The 17,459-nt window shown below is 42.9% G+C and overlaps 1 protein-coding gene across 6 annotated transcripts in view; it reads left to right on the top strand.

Moving 5' to 3' along the window:
- Positions 1 to 17,459, top strand: part of PMS1 (PMS1 homolog 1, mismatch repair system component) — a 666,172-nt gene that overhangs the window by 175,978 nt on the left and 472,735 nt on the right. For 5 of the 6 annotated variants that reach the window (XM_056533911.1, XM_056533910.1, XM_056533915.1 and 2 more), the window contains 2 exons: positions 1,430 to 1,532; positions 3,218 to 3,381. In XM_056533911.1, coding sequence (XP_056389886.1) covers positions 1,430 to 1,532; positions 3,218 to 3,381 — 267 coding nt within the window. The remainder of the gene's footprint in view (positions 1 to 1,429; positions 1,533 to 3,217; positions 3,382 to 17,459) is intronic. The other variant, XM_056533916.1, reaches the window with a different exon arrangement.

The following is a 17,459-nucleotide window of genomic DNA, read 5'->3' as shown; positions in this document are numbered from 1 at the left end:
CCAAGATTGGCAAATTCGCCACTGGCGCCCTGTGCTCTTCACAGATGAAAGCAGGTTCACACTGATCACATGTGGCAGACGTGACAGTCACGCGGTGGAGAACGTTCGGCTGCCTGCAACATCCTCCAGCATGACCGGTTTGGCGGTGGGTCAGTAATGGTGGGGGGTGGGATTTCTTTGGGGGCCGCACAGCCCTCCTCTTGCTTGCCAGAGGTAGCCTGACTGCCATTAGGTACCGAGATGAGATCCTCAGACTCCCTGTGAGACCATATGCTGGTGCTGTTTGCCCTGGGTTCCTCCTAATGCAAGACAATGCTAGACCTCATGTAGCTGGAGTGTGTCAGCAGCTCCTGCAAGAAGAAGGCATTTATGCTATGGACTGGCCCGCCCGTTCCCAAGACCTGAATCCGATTTAGCACATCTGGTACATCATGTCTCGCTCCATCCACCAACGCCACATTGCACCACAGACTGTCCAGGAGTTGGCGGATGCTCATCAGGAGCATGCCCAGGTGTTGTAGGGAGGTCATACGGGCACGTCGAGGCCACACACACTACTGAGCCTCATTTTTACTTGTTTTAAGGACATTACATCAAAGTTGGATCAGCCTGTAGTGTGGTTTTCCACTTTCATTTTGAGTTTGACTCCATATCCAGACCTCCATGGGTTGATAAATTTGATTTCCATTGATAATTTTTGTGTGATTTTGTTGTCAGCACATTCAACTATGTAAAGACTAAAGTTGTTCAAACGATTAGTTCATTCATTCTGATCTAAAATGTGTTATCTTAGTGTTCCCTTTTTTTTTTTTTTTTTTTGAGCAGTGTATGAAGGGTTTTTCAAGACTTCTTTGTTGATAGCTTTTTCTGAGGATAGGCCATCACTATCTGATTGGTTGGACTCTACACATGGAATCCCTGTTGATCATCTGTTTAACAGCGCTGTGACACCTAAATTCACAGTAAGAAGCCATTGAAGTGAATAGTTGATTAGCAGGATTGCTGGACTCACACTGATAAGATATTGATGGATAGAGGATAGATGATAAGAGGATAGATGATCAACAAAAAAGTCCTGAATATTTATTAATTTCCTGTCCTAGCTTTTTCCAAAAGTGACACTACAAAATGGTTTCTATTAAGCAAGGTTCAGGTGACCAGGAATGTTGTATGGTACTATGGTACACATTTAGATCAGCTCCCTTGAGTAGTGCTAGGTCACTTCCAGGTAAGAAGATACAGAGATGAAGTTTCCACCAAGCTATCCCGCTTTCCTAAATAGCGAATTTTCCTAGTGATGCAGTATATATTGAACAGTTTTTTTGTTGTTAATACTTTAATATCTACATTAAAATTCTTGTATATACTTTAATATATACATTAAGGGTGCACTGATTAAAAGTGCTTGTTTTTCTCCAACTGATTTTAGGTACACATAGCAACAAAGACAGCCAATGACTCTATAAGTACTCTGTATAGTTTGGATAATAATGGACATGTTGTGTTTCAGAAGCCATCACACCTTGGGCAAGGTCAGTTTTATTTATTATAATGATAATACTTTATAATATCCTAAGGACTTGTTCATCATATTTATTAGGCATCTAAGCAAATCTATCAGATGCCCAGTAAATATGACCTCATATAAAAAAAAAAGCTTGTATTCATGTAATGATCATCTGCTCTGGAAAAGGTTGTAGCCTCTAAAATCAGTATTGTTGTCATTGTTACTGCTAGAAGTGTAGCACAAAGCATCATGGATGCCACACCACACACCTTGTGGATGTTTTTGAGGAAGGGGTTGAGTATTCTTTTTACTGCTTCATCCAGTTTCAGTGATTCAACTTCATATATATGTAAAATAAACAGAGCTCATTCAGTAGTAAAATTAGGTACCACAATAAAAAGGCTGTGGGAATGAGGGGATCCATCGTGTATAAAGTAGCTGGGCATTTCTACCAAGTAATAGTTGCTTTAAAACTTGTGCTAAAAAAAGGCTATTGAGACTTTGCATTCAGTACCTTGCTTAGCTTGGATGCACACTAGATGGCATTGTTCACTAAGGAAACTTGCTGCCAATTTTACAAAAAGTGTTTGCTGTCCAGAGTACACATTTAACCAGAATGTACATTTCAAACAAATTGGTTTCTCAGCTGATGATTTAGGTATAGCAGAATAAAGGAGCAGAGAAATAGATATTTAACACAGCTACATCAATTTATTTGAATTCTTTTGTTTTCAATCATTGCTGAAAATGAATGTAAATTACTCTGTTGAGATATGTTCTCAGTGGGACGTTGTTCCTCACTTTTCAACCAACTTATTAAAGGAAAACTGTCAGTTAACTCCCCCTGCACTAACCAGAGGTACTGGCTGGTAGTGCGGAGGTCGCTGATCAATATGCTGCCTACCATGCCCGAATCTGCCCCACCGTTCGCCCGTTATCTTCATTCTTCTGAATTTGTAAATGAGCAGCTAACTGGCACGGGCGGGGTTTCAAGGCTCCATCTGGCACTCTGACATCAGCACTGCTCATCCGCAGCGCTGCTCTGCTTATGAATATTCATCCCCTCCCTCCGACTGTTCCAGCTCTGTACTGAGGAGGGAGGGGATGAATATTCATTAGACGGGCGGTGCATCAGACGAGCGGTGCTGGCGTCAGAGTGCCCAAAGGAGCCTTGTAACCCTGTCCGTGCCAGTTAGCAGCTCATTTGCATATTCAGATGAATGAAGATAACGGGTGAACGGTGGGACGGATCCGCACATGGTATGCAGCATATTGATCAGCGTCACCCGCACTACCAGACAGTATCTCTGGTTACTGACAATTTTCCTTTAAATCTAGTCTGTCTCTTGCTATAGAATAAGAGTGAGTTACAACATTGCAGTCAAATCGCCATTTCTGCCACAGTTTCTGTTTAGTTTTTTTTGAAAATCACACACAAAAAAAACAATTCAGCTATGACATGAAAATTAAACCAAAGGCTGGTTTTACACAGGTATAGGTCCCAGCCTACCCACAGGTTTCATGACCCCCAACTGACAGCTGTTAGTTCAGGTCATTAGAAATTTGGCTGGTCCGGGACTCACAACATTAGTATGGTCGCAAAATGCACAAACTGTCTTGGAAGTACCAAATCAAGAGATGATGTAGATACTATTTAGAATCGGCTGTGAGAATTTATTGTGGATCTGATAAAGCTTTTGTCTGCTGCAGGCACTACAGTCTCTGTAATGAAATTATTTAAAAATTTGCCAGTTAGAAAGCAGTATTATTCCACTGCAAAAAAATGCAAAGAAGAGCTTAAGAAGATTCAGAATCTACTCATTAACTTTGGACTTATTAAACCAGATATTAGGATTGTTCTTGTACACAATAAGGTAATTCTGCTAAATCTACTTATTACTTTAGTTGAGCATCAGTAGCTTTTTTAATCTTTTTATGGCAAAAATATCTTTAATAATGGTCATTTTGACAGTGTGTATTATTGTTGAAAACTTAATTTGAGCGTATTCTTCAGACTAAAATGTCTGCTAAGAGCCATTAGTGCATTATTATGTAAATTTGTTCATTTACAAGCAGTAGTTTTCAAAATGTAGCAGACTAGTTTATTAAACAATACAGGTGAAACTCGAAAAATTTGAATATTGTAACAAAGTTCATTTATTTCAGTAATACAACTTAAAAGGTGAAACTAATATATGAGAGAGACTCATTACATGCAAAGCAAGATAGTTCAAGCCGTGATTTGTCATAATTGTGATTGATGATTATGGCTTACAGCTCGTGAAAACCACAAAGCCCCCCCAATTACTATGATTTGGGGAGCCATCTCATCTGCTGGTGTTGGTCCACTGTGCTTCATTAAGTCCAGGGTCAACGCATCCGTCTACTTGGATATTTTGGAGCACTTCATGCTTCCTTTTCTTTTAAGTTTCATTAATTAAATACAATGGACTTTTGCACGATATTCAAATTTTTCAAATTTCAGCTGTGTATTATCCCAGTTTTCTCATAGACAGTATAGCAGGTAATGCTTAAGTCAGGGAGTTGTTACTGTATATAAAGAGTTGAGCTAGAGAGACATTTCAGAACAGACAGACTGTATGTACAGCATCATGGGCATGATTGATGTTACATAAATGGTTGGAGTACAACAGTATTCAGCATGTACCACTGCTTACCAGTACCGTGCTGTGCGTGCAGCTCCTTTGCATGCTATACGCTCCAGAGGCCCTTCTCTTCTGCACTGTCGCATGCTGCAACAGTTTCTGCCATGTCCCATAGGGACCACACATGCAGTGCCTCCTCTTATAGAGCCAGTGTGCGCTCCTGATACTTGTCCTCCTCCAATCCCTGCCAGGCACCACCTATATAAGTGCACTCCTCCCTTTCTGTGGTGCCTGAGCAATATTGTAGTAGCTATAAGTGAATGTGTCTGTTCCCTTCTTCCTGCCTTGCATACCTTCAGTTGACCTGAGCCTAATATTCTGATCCTGCCTCTGCCTCATCTCTTTTACCTGTTTGATACTCCAGTAGAAAAGAGCAATGTTCCAGCTCCCATAAAAAGTTCAATCTTTAATTAATCCATTAAAAATATTACAAAAATAGGCATAAATATAAAAGCAAAATGAAATGCCTTCGGTGTATGACCTGGGTTGACGACCACACCTTTGTCTGCTGATAAAGCCTGCTAAACCTTGCTGCATCTGAACTCTTCAGCTCTGCTGTTCTAACAGCCCTAGCTCAGCTATTACATCAAATCAGCTCTGCTTCATCAGGCTCTGTTGGTGTACAATTACCATCTATAGTGTCAGATCGCCCCACCTGCCTGTCTCTAGACTATATATAGACTTCCTGTTCCTTAGTTTGTTCCAAATCCAAATTGGTAAGAGGCAGAGCCGGTCCACACCCGTTGGTGCATTACAATTGACATCTTTAACACCTCTTGGATCATCCACTGTCCATTGCAAAGCCATCAGTCAAGCCTAGATTGGAGAAGTTGTTGCTGAGATTTTAGGACACTTTCTTGGTGAAAGTGTACCTGTCATTTCAGGTGAATTTGTATGTAAATGAGAAGTAGCACTATTTCTGGTCGTTATATAACTTGTATATAGTATTTTTCTTTTTAGCAGATATCTGCTCTGGAGGCTTCATCTCTAATTTGCAGTTCTCCCAAAGATGGTGGGTGGAGCTCTTCTCTTGTATTGGCTTGTACTGCACACACATGACAAAGTTCAGTTGATTTTCAGAAAACATAATAGGAACATGACGGGAGGAGAGGCAAATAGTTTGATAACAGGAAAAAAGTACTTTTGCCTAATAAGATATATTTCAAAGTTTCTTATATTCGTGTGTACTATGTAATTTATGCAAAGTCCGGTCATATGATAGTGCCTATTAAGAGTTGCCTAGCAGATGTAATTTGCATATGGCACAAAATTGTTAAAACTTCTTTATTACAGCTGCTAAATATTAATATGTTCTGTAATGACTTTATTTTATTTTATTTTTATTGTCTCTTTATAAAGGTTTATGGGGGCAAATTAATGACAGGTTCCATCTAAGGTCTGCTTTTGTTATGTTTCTTTTTTCATACATACTGGATATCTGTATAGTCACCAGCTTACTTGTTTATAGACTGCTGCAGTTATGGACAGATGTGTGATCCTAGAGGTGAACTTAGCACTGTGTTTTGAATTGTAGTAATAGAAGTCTGACTTCTGATAGATGTGGGTTCCATCTCTCTGAAGAATGGGGGTTTCCAGGCCTATCTAGACTTGTCTTGGCAGCTGGAGGTTGTCAGAAGTTTGAAAACAGATAAATGCAAATAAATGCTGTTCCCACCACTTGGACCCACACCTATCAGACATCTGTGGCATATCCTGTGAACATTCAATAAATGTGTGACTTGTTCCACGCTCTAGCCATTGCAACATAAAACAGACACAGGATCCTTCCTTACAGTGTGCTATGACTAACTCTGAACTGAAACACTGTGGCTATATTAGAGAAATCATAGCTTTAAACATGAGCCAGGAGCAGAGTATTAAGTCAAGCAGACCAACTCTCCACTGGCCTCTCCTTGCCCTGCTGAGTTTTATTGACAAGTCTCACCCAATGTGTGTATAGAGTATGTAAGAAATAAGAAATGTCAGTCATGCCATGCTGTGATTGAAGAGAACTGTATAAGGCTATTTTGACACAGCAGAATTTCTGCACAAAATTCTGCATGAATTTATAGCCAATTAATCTCAATGGAATTTCTGCTGCGGAAATTCTTCAGCAGAAATTTTGCTGTGTGAATGGGACAGGGAATTCCATTGAGGTGTATTGGCCATAAATCCATGCATAATTCCATGCAGAATTCTGTGCAGTAATTCTGCCATGTAAACATAGCCTAAATCAACCTCTGTGGGACATAGAAAGCCAATAGAGAGCTGACTGTCTAAGCTTTCTGTGACATTTGTTTGTTAAATACATTTTACATATTTACATTTTTTAACATGTTATATATATATATATATATATATATATATATATATATATATCACAAAAAATTGTATACAGTAAACGGATGACATAATAGCTTATGGGAGATTGTTCCAACTTTAAAGCAACTGTCACAGTCTCTGTTTGTTTTAGTTTTTTAGGTAGGTGATAAGTGTCTGATCAGTAGGGATCTGATTACTGGCCCTCCCACCTATCACAAGAAAGATTGAAAAGCCATATCTGAGCGGAAGTCAGACATATCCACTGCTACACCCTTCAGATTTTACTTCGCTATCTGTAGATAGATGATAAATTGTCGCCATGAGAAAACCCTTTTTTTTTAAATCTTTTTTCAACTGTAAATTTTTATTGAAGTTTTACAATGTTTCAAAAGTACAAATACAAGCAACACTGAGCAAAAGGCTCATAACATCACAATGTCACGTCAGTCACAAAATAACTCAAGCAATAAGTGTAGCTCTAGAATGCGAGTTAGTTAACTCCTGGACTCTCCAGGAGGTCCACTGACGGGATCATGTTACCAAGGACAACACAACTAGACAAGGAAGGACATCCAAACACCTACCAAAAAAAAAAAAAAAAGAGAGACTCGAGACAGATAGAGGTGAGGGAGCGGAGGGGACGGGAGGGGCAGGAGGGGAAAGGGGAAGATGAAAAAGAGAAAGCAAGCTAAGAAGGCTGACTGTCTAGAAACCTATCCCAGGGTTTCCATATAGAGAGGAAGAGAGGCTGAGTATTATTAAGAGAAGCGGTTAGGGACTCGAGAGAACGAATCTCCAGAATTCTGGCCACCAGATCCAGTTCTGATGGAGGCAAGGAAGATTTCCAATGTTTAGCAATCAGGGTTTTGGCCGCTAGGACTATGTGCATGAAGAGTTTAAAGGGTTTCTTAGGAAGAGAGCTACAGGAGAGAAACAACAAATATACCATGGGGTCTAGAGGGACCCTAGCCCCTACCACATCCTCCATCAGGCATCTCACCATTATCCAATAGGGAACAGTTAGGGGGCAGGACCAAAATATATGGAAAATCGTTCCCAACCCCACACCACACCGCCAACATTGGGGCGGGATGCTTGGACTCAACGTATTTAGTAGTGCAGGGGTGTAATACCATCCCATTAACATCTTATATTGTGTTTCCTTGTAAGCAGTACAAATGGATGCCCGGAAAGCCCTCTCCCAAATCATTCGCCACTGAGGGAGTGTCACAGTGGTATTCAGAACCTCCTCCCAACGGCTCATGTAGCGATGAGTTGGGAAGAGGCAGGGAAACAACATGAGTTCCCAATTCAAACATCATAAAATGCCTGAGCTGGAGATAGTGAAGCCGTTTCGTGGAGGGAAGACCAAAGTGGGATACTAAATCCTCAAAAGGCTGCAGCATACGAGTGAGGGGATTGACCAGGTCCGCCCAGCAAAAAAGCCCTCTACCCACCCATTCTCTAACCATAGGAGAGGAAAGATTGCAGAGGAGAAACACGGGAAAAGAGCTAATACTTCCTAGAGCAGTAGCTCCAGACACACAGAGAGAAGGCCATAGGCCCTAACAAGGGGCCTGAGAGAGAAGGTGGGGGAGAGCGACTTCAAAGAAACGTATTGGGGTGGATCGGGGCTAACCACAGTTTTTCCAACTCCATCCAGCGACTATACGCACGGTATGAAGTCCAAGCAGCCAGGTGACTCAAGTGGGCGGCCCAATAATACTTGGTGACATCTGGCACCGACAAACCTCCTCCAACTCTGTAACTTGGGAAGGATAGTCATCTTAACCGCCGCTATTCAACCGAAAAAAGAAATATACTGAGTATGCTGGTTGTACATGAGCGCATGCAACTGCTAGAATAGGGGAGTATAGTTAGTAGAATAAAGAGAAGAATAAGTAGAGGTGAGACATACGCCAAGATAGGTAATAGCAGAGGGAGACCTGAAGGAATAAGACAGAAGAGGGGGGAGATGCAGAGGCAAGACTTCAGTTTTGGAGAGGTTGACCTTGTAGCCAGAAACATCACCATAAGTACGTAAGATCCTATAAACCTTAGGTAATGAGAGCAGAGGTTTAGTGAGAGTGAGTAGGACATCTTCAGCGAAGAGGCAAATTTTCAATTCCCTGTCTTGGAGGGCAACTCCCGAGATGTCCGCACATCCCTGAATCCTGGCAGACAGAGGTTCGATACATAAAGCAAAGATCAGAGGGGAGAGCGGACAACCCTGCCTAGTGCCATTATGTATAGGGAAAGACGGAGAAGAGACATGAGGAAGCTTGAGAGAGGCTGTGGGGGGAGAGTAGAGGCCCCGCAGAGCAGTAAGGAAGGCACCCGTGATCCCAAATTTCTAAGAGTGGCAAAAAGGAAAGGCCAGCTCAACCTACCTTTACGGCGTCCAGACTAAGGACTACTGGCTGTTCGGACCGCCGATTCACATGGTCAGTTAAAATGACTACACGCCTCGTGTTGTCACCCCCCTGTCTGCAGAGGAAGAAACCCACCTGATCCTTATGGATGAGAGATGGAAGGAGGCAACCAAGGCAGGCCGCCAGGACTTTAGAAAAAAGCTTAAGATCCGTATTGAGCAAAGAAATGGACCTATAGCTAGAACAATCATGCGGATCCTTCATCGGTTTAGAGATCAGAGTGAGCAAAGAGTGCAAAAAATACTGCGGGATCCCCTCCCCCCCCCCCCCATAAAATAATTGAAGAGAGGAACAAGATGAGGAAGAAGCAAGTCAGAGAAAGTTTTATAGTATAGATAGGTAAACCCATCAGGTTCCGGAGAACGCCCCGAAGGCATCAATTTTGAGCACTTCCGTCACCTCTTCGAACGAGACCGGGGCATTGAGAGTGTCCTGGTCCGAGGAAGTAAGAGAGGGGAGGTGACATTCCGAAAGAAAGGAATCCAAGAAGGCTTCCTGTTCCCCGGGGTCGGAGGGGAGTTGAGAAGGGAGAGAGTAAAGTTTAGAATAATAGTCATTAAAGAGGCGAGAGATGGCATCAAGGTGATAGTGGAGAGTACCCGAAGGATCCTTCAAAGCTGAGGGCATCTGGGCGGCTGCTCGGTCCCTTAAACGTCTAGCCAGAAGTGTGTGATCCTTGTTACCTCTTTCATAAAACCGTTGTTTGGCATAAAGAAGCTGCTGCTCCACCTTATGGAGAGCCAACTCGCCCAGCTGGGCACGAGCCTCCACCAGACTCCTCAGGATCGAAAGAGAAGGAGAAGCAAGGAGGTCTGCTTCTAGTGAGCGAATTTGCGTCTGCAACTCCCTTGACCAGGCCAAGCCTTCACGCTTTAGTCGGGAGCCCAGGGAAATGCAATGCCCTGGGATGACCGACTTGTGAGCCTCCCAGAGGACCGCCTGCGAAGAGACTGACCCCTGGTTAAGGGATAAGTATTCAGTGATAGAGGCCCGGATTGTCTCATGGAAGGGCAGAGACTTAAGCAAAGAGTTGTTTAGACGCCAATGACAGTGCCGAGGGAAGGAAGACAAAGGAGAGAACGACAGAAGCGGCGGGCCATGGTCTGACCAGGAGATAGGGTCTAGGGAAGCAGAGGAGAGCATATGCACCATGGGTAAATTACCAAAAAAGTAGTCAATTCGTGTGTGCAGTTTATGAGGGTGGGAGTAAAACGAAAACGATCCATCAGTAGGGTGATTAATCCGCCACAAGTCATATAGGGATGAAGAACGCATGATCCATCGGAACAGGGTAGCGAGGCGCAGCTGAGAAGGGGGGATAGGATTACCTAGGGCCGAATGGCGATCCCTGGTTGGGGAAAAATTTGGTTAAAATCACCCCAAAGGAGCCAGGTCGACGGAGGGTATTTGTGGAGCCGCACGAGGACCCGACGCAAAAAGGGTATCTGAGACGCATTAGGGGCATATATATTATACAAAAGAAGCGGCTTCCCACCCAAAGAACCCTCCACCACTACAAATCGCCTGTGGGGATCAAGGAAGGAAGAAGAGACCTGGAGAGGACAGGATCTTGATATAAGGATTGCTACCCTGGCCGTTTTCCTCCCTGAGGAGGCCGAGATAGCAGGCGGATAGAGATGATGTAGGAACTGAAAGGAGCCAGAGTGGTCAAAATGGGTCTCCTGAAGAAACCCTCTGCGTTATCAACTCCCGTTGCAAGAGGTGCCTTTTGGGGGGGGGGGGGGGGAGTTGAGGCCTTAGCATTCAGAGAGACACATTTAACCATGGTCAAGGATACAGGAGAACACAGAAGCCAAAGTAGAGAGTGAACTCGCCCATATGCCACAAAGGTAATCCCAGAACCACGAGCACCCGCAAGCAGTACAAGGTTGAGGGGAAGGTACAGAAGTCTCCAAGAGCCTGAAAAACAAGGAAGGACGGGGCGGGAGAGAAGGGAGACACAAAAGGAAACAGGAAAACTGTACAGACAGCGGAATACAAGACAAATAATGCAGACATGCAGAAAAACAATAGCAACAAAACAAGGAATAAACCAATGACCGAAAGGTCATAGAGGAGGCACAATGCAAAATCAATAGTAGAACATTCAGGTGTCCGATGAGAGATCACCATAAAGGAAGAAAGAAACCAGCACCGAAATGAACACCCCACGAGGTCATGCCAAAGGCAACTAGATTAAAACAAACTGCTATAACTAAGGAATGCAGGTATGCAGGAGAACCTCTACCACCCAGAACCTCAAAAAAGAGAACGACAAGGAGGGTAATCCAACAGCTACAGCGGAGAGTAGCAAAGTCCACATTCAGGGAATGGACGCCAGCCAGGATATCATGTTCAGGTCACTGGAAGGTGCAGGAGGAGTGCCAAGCCTGCCAGGAGTAGTTGCCTTCTTATTCCCTCCAGATCATCTGCGGCAGACTGGTTGCCACACAGGAGGGAGAGGTGGAGGGGGAGGTGAGAGTCCCCAATCCATCACTTGGGGCACAGGAATGTCCAAGGCAGAGCAAAAGGCTGGAATATCCGAGTAGGCCTGCAACACAGCAGAGTGTCCCTCCCTGCGAGCCTGCAGTGTAAAAGGAAAGCTCCAGCGGTAGGGATTTTGATGATGCCGGAGGACAGCCAATAGAGATCCTGATACAGTTGGATAGGAGCCCCATCAAAATCAAAAGTTCTCCGGGCACGTGCTTTTGCCATGATAGTCTTCTTAAGGCAAAAGTCATTGACATAGCAGATGACGTCTCTGGGAGGGCCATTGACAGGTCTAGGGCGAAGCACACGGTGGGCCCTGTCTAGCTTAATCCGAATAGGAGGGGATTCGCCAAGAAGAAGGTTGATGATAGCTTCCAGCGTATCAGGGAGGCCCTCATCCCGGGTGGCCTCAGGCAGACCTCGCACACGGATATTGTGACGGTGGCCCCTGTTGTCCAGGTCTTCCAGATGATTGTGCATGTCACTGAGCAACTCCGATTGAGCCACCACTGCGTACTGGAGTTGCGCAACATATTCACTGGTAGAATCATGGGTCTCCTCTAGCGTTTCAACATGGTCAGAAACCTGTTGCAAGTCCTTGCGCACCTCAAGGTGGCGGAGCACTAGCACCGTGCGGCCATCTTCATCTGCGCCTCGCCCCAGAAAACCTTTTTTTATTATCTCAGTTGGGAGTTTACTTTGTAGCGCCACCTTTTGCTGCGATTACAGCTGTAAGTCGCTTGGGGTATGTCTCTGTTTTGCACATCGAGAGACTGAATTTTTTTCCCATTCCTCCTTGCAAAACAGCTTGAGCTCAGTGAGGTTGGATGGAGAGCGTTTGTGAACAGCAGTTTTCAGTTCTTTCCACAGATTCTCGATTGGATTCAGGTCTGGATTTTGACTTGGCCATTCTAACACCTGGATATGTTTATTTGTGAACCATTCCATTGTAGATTTTGCTTTATGTTTTGGATCATTGTCTTGTTGGAAGACAAATCTCCATCCCAGTCTCAGGTCTTTTGCAGACTCCATCAGATTTTCTTCCAGAATGGTCCTGTATTTGTCTCTATCCATCTTCCCATCAATTTTAACCATCTTCCCTGTCCCTACTGAAGAAAAGCAGGCCCAAACCATGATGTTGCCACCACCATGTTTCACAGTGGGGATGGTGTGTTCAGGGTGATGAGCTGTGTTGCTTTTACGCCAAACATAACATTTTGGATTGTTGCCAAAAAGTTTGATTTTGGTTTCAGTCGACCAGAGCACCTTCTTCCACATGTTTGGTGTGTCTCCCAGGTGGGTTGTGGCAAACTTTAAACAACACCTTTTATGGATATCTTTAAGAAATGGCTTTCTTCTTGCCACTCTTCCATAAAGGCCAGATTTGTGCAGTATACGACTGATTGTTGTCCTATGGACATAGTCTCCCTCAGCTCAGCTGTAGATCTCTGCAGTTCATCGAGAGTGATCATGGGCCTCTTGGCTGCATGTCTGATCAGTCTTCTCCTTGTATGAGCTGAAAGTTTAGAGGGACGGCCAGGTCTTCATAGATTTGCAGTGGTCTGATACTCCTTCCATTTTAATATTATCGCTTGCACAGTGCTCCTTGGGATGTTTAAAGCTTGAAAAATATTTTTGTATTCAAATCCGGCTTTAAACTTTTCCACAACAGTATCTCGAGCCTGCCTGGTATGTTCATTGTTCTTCATGATGACCTCTGAGACTATCACAGTGCAGGTGCATTTATACGGAGACTTGATTACACACAGGTGGATTCTATTTATCATCATTAGTCATTTAGGTCAACATTGGATCATTCAGAGATCCTCACTGAACTTCTGGAGAGAGTTTGCTGCACTGAAAGTAAAGGGGCTGAATAATTTTGAACGGCCAATTTTTCAGTTTTTTATTTAACAAAGTTTGAAATATCCAATAAATTTCGTTCCACTTCATGACTGTGTCTCACTTGTTGATTGTATACAAAAAATTACAGTTTTATATCTTTATGTTTGAAGCCTGAAATGTGGCAAAAGGTCGAAAAGTTTCACTATGCACTGTAGGTTTAATACAATACATGATACATAATCAGATAAACTAGTTTATCGTCATCACTAAAAGCATAGAAAACCTTCTAGTGAGCTTACCCACATGTGTAGATACCTGTGCAATTTTTATTCGGTTTCTTCATTTTAAAACTTTCAAATTAATTATGTAATTATTTATATCAAAATTGTTTTGTATTTGTTTTTTTTTTGTACTTAAACACCAGAGTTCAGCATTTGATTAGATTTTTATTTTATATCTATGTTATTTTTGTTCTGGATATCACATACCAGAAATATTCTTACAGGTGCAAGCATGAAAAGGATAAGCAAAATATCTGTAATGTGTATCTTGGCAAAAGTACTCAGGGATGGTTAGGATATTAGTAATATAAATCATATGATAACTTAAGGCGCTGGTTTAAATGGAGCTGCTGTGTGAGTTAATTGTGCCAGTAGGCTAAATGAGCACAAAGTTCAGCAGTGGGTTCCTATTCCATCTGTGGCATCTGATTGGGAAGTTGGCAGCCTTGTGTCAGGTCAGCATTTGCTTGAAGATTGGATATAGTATCAGCAGATCATCGCTCCAGAGATAAGCTTCTCTGGATTTATGTAAGGCATGGTTATAATTGCATTTCGGAGTGCAGGTACATGCATTTCAGCACACTGAACACACTGAACAGTGATGTGGAATATATTGGACAGAGTATAAGAGCATTCCCATTTTGGCAAACATTTAAAAAAGGGAAAACCTAGGTAAAATAAATTAAAGGTTATTCATTGATTAATAGAAAGTTTAGCTTTTTTTCTAAAATACTTTCTGTATCAGTTCCTTGTTGTTTTCAAAATCTCTACTTGCAGTCATGCAATTGGAAGCATCATAGTTAACTTCCAGTGCTAAAAGTCTGTCCTGATTATGTAATGGATGAACAAAAGACTGATTGATTCCATTTACAGAACAGTTATTAGATCGCGGTCAGTGCTGAGCTCCTTTTTGGTCATCATTTGAACAGTAAGGAAACAGTTAAGCTTCCTATTGGATGAATGCAAGCAGAGATCTTGAAAACCAATTGATACCGAAAGTATTTGGGGAAAATTGTATGTTTTTTCATTAATGATCATTCTACCTTTGTGCCAGGTTAAAAATACTGTCTCTGACTTCCTGGTGAACTTGTTATATGCTTGTGCTTGTACACAATAACCAATGTGTATAGACAGTTGCACTGGTGACAAAGAGAGGAACAAGCTTGGCTCATTATTAGACAGCATGTTGATCTTAGACTGCTATACCTCATCCACACAGAAACACTGTAGTTAAAGGGGTTATCCAGGAAAATTTCTTTCAATGACTGCTCCCTGTCTGTCTCCAGGTTGGGTGGGGTTCTGCAGCTCAGTTCCATTGAAGTGAATGGCTCCAATCCAAGAGTAATCACTTTTGAGATGAAAAAGTATATAAACTGTAAACAGTTTATTCAAAGGCACAAATCAACGCGTTTCTGGCACGGAATGGGCCCTTCCTCAGGATAAGCACCCTATCCTGAGGAAGGGTCCATTCTGGGCCAGAAACACATTGATACGTGCTTTTAAATAGTTTACAGTTTATATACTATTTCATGTCAACAGTGATTACTCTTAAATTGGAGCCAGCACTGTAACAAGTTCCTATTTTGCTACCTACTATCATATCTCTACACTGGTCTAGTTGGCCCTGATATCGGGAGGAACTAGGCATCGATATTCCGGTATAAGCTATCGGCTATTTCAGCACCCCCCCCCCCCAGCCCTTCTGCAGATCAATGATTTATAAAGCAGGAGCTTTAAATCACTGAACTGCATCGGCTTTTGCTGGGTCAGAGACCGCCGCCGCCACCCACTTCTCTCTCCCTGCCTGTCCTGGGGTCCTCCTGAGTCCAATCATCGCTGCTCTCCCCCCGCACCTATCCTCTGGTCAGAGACCACCGCCGCCCGCTTCTCTCCCCCTGCTGGTCCTTAGTCCAACCATCGCCGCTGCGCCATTGCCTCCCCCATCCCCGGTTTTATAATTACCATTTTCCGGGGTCCGCGCTACTTCTGTCGGCGTCCTGAGCTTTCACTGTGCGCACTGACGGTGACGTCGTGTTGAGGACGTCACTCGTCATTGCACAGTGTAACTCAGGACGCCGCAGGAGCCAGAAGTAGTGCGGGCCCCGGGAACAGGTAATTATAAAACCGGGGATGGGGGAGGCAATGGGGCAGCGGCGGCGGTCTCTGTGCGGTGCGGTGGGGGGGGGGGGGTCGTTGTACGGGGCATTATCAGATTATCGGCAAGGTAATTGCCGATACAGATAACGTCCAAAATTGTGAATGTCGGCTGATAATATCTGCCAAACCGATAATCGGTTGATCCCTAGGAGGAACACAGATGCAGGACCACACATTGTATAATACACATGCAGATGTGGTGCTCTTAGCGCAACTCTGCAGGGTGAGTGAGCTTATCCTGCATTTTGTATATTGGTGTCTTTGCATACTACACTAGGGGTGCTTGTCTTTTCTCTTTTCCACCATCATTTGCAAATAAATTCTTTAAAAATCAAACAATGTGATTTTATGGATGTTTTTTTCTTTCATTATGTCTTTCATAGTTGAGGTATACCTATGATGAAAATCACAGGCCTCTCTCATCTTTTTAAGTGGGAGAACTTGCACAATTGGTGGCTGACTAAATACTTTTTCCCCCACTGTATATATATATATATATATATATATATATATAAAAAGTTGTAAATAGTCAAATATGTATTAATAGTTGCAGAGCCCTTGCACCTGTCCCTTTTTATACAGAGAAAGTAAAAAATAATCTGATAAAATAATATTGACTCAAACCTAATTCCACCATACAATGCAGTTGAATTGCTAGCAATGTAATAAATTAAGTTAGTTATAGATGCATTGTGCCAGATATTTCAAGTCCATGATGAAAATTGGCAACAACAACACTGGCCGAGATTTATCAAACTGTGTGAGAGAAAAAGAAAGTGATTTTCCCACAGCAACCAATCACAGCTCAGCTAACGAGCTCTGGTAAATTGAAACCTGAGACCTGAGGTGTGATTGGTTGTTGTGGGAAAATCACTCCATGCTTTCTCTCACACAGTTAGATAAATCTGGGCCACTGTCTAAATACAATATAGCCATCCTGTGATGGAAGTGAACGCAGATGGCAACTGTAAAGTATAAGTTCTTAAAGGAGTAGTCCAGTGGAGAACAACTTATCCCCTATCCTAAGGATAGGGAATAAGTCTCAGATTGCGGGGTTCCGACCGCTGGAGCCCCCGCTATCTCCCGTAGGCAGAGCGCTCTGGTCATGCCATAGCGTGTCATCCGCCGCTTTGTGCGGTGGTTGACACGCACTCTCTGGCCAGTGAGCCAGGGCCCAGTATGGGAGATCACGGGGGCCCCAGCGGTCAGACCCCCTGCAATCTGAAACTTAAACCCTATCCTTAGAATAGGGGATAAGTTGTTCTACAATGGACTACTCCTTTAAAGCACTATAGCAGATGGCAACATTAGTTTTATTTTATAATAGCAGCAAAAAGCTCCATTGTATACAGTAAGCAGTATGCTCTTATGAAACAACACTCTAATGTTAAACACGCTTCTTTGGAGAGAAAGGATATAGTGCTCATCAATCTGCTGTCAGGGCGTGAACATGTAGCAATGTCCCGTCACTCTCACACTTGCCCACAGTGGTTATGTACGGCCGAAGCTGGTGTCGGGGTATAAAGCAAAGCGCTTTATACACAAAAATAAGGATCAAAGAAAAATTATAACTATGATTGATCCAACGAGATGGACATAAAAACACCTCAAAAAGAGCTCAAGGATAGGTAATTATTTTGTGCTATTATTAGAACATGGTACAAACATCTATGCAAAGTATATATAAATGATTTAATATGCAATAAATTAAAATACAATCAAACTAATCAATTCAAAACCCAATAATACACAATAGCAT

This window comes from Hyla sarda, chromosome 8, assembly GCF_029499605.1.
Source record: "Hyla sarda isolate aHylSar1 chromosome 8, aHylSar1.hap1, whole genome shotgun sequence".
In the NCBI taxonomy this organism is placed as follows: Eukaryota; Metazoa; Chordata; class Amphibia; order Anura; family Hylidae; genus Hyla; species Hyla sarda.
Note: the sequence above shows the minus strand (reverse complement) of the source record. Positions and strands in the feature narration are given on the sequence as shown.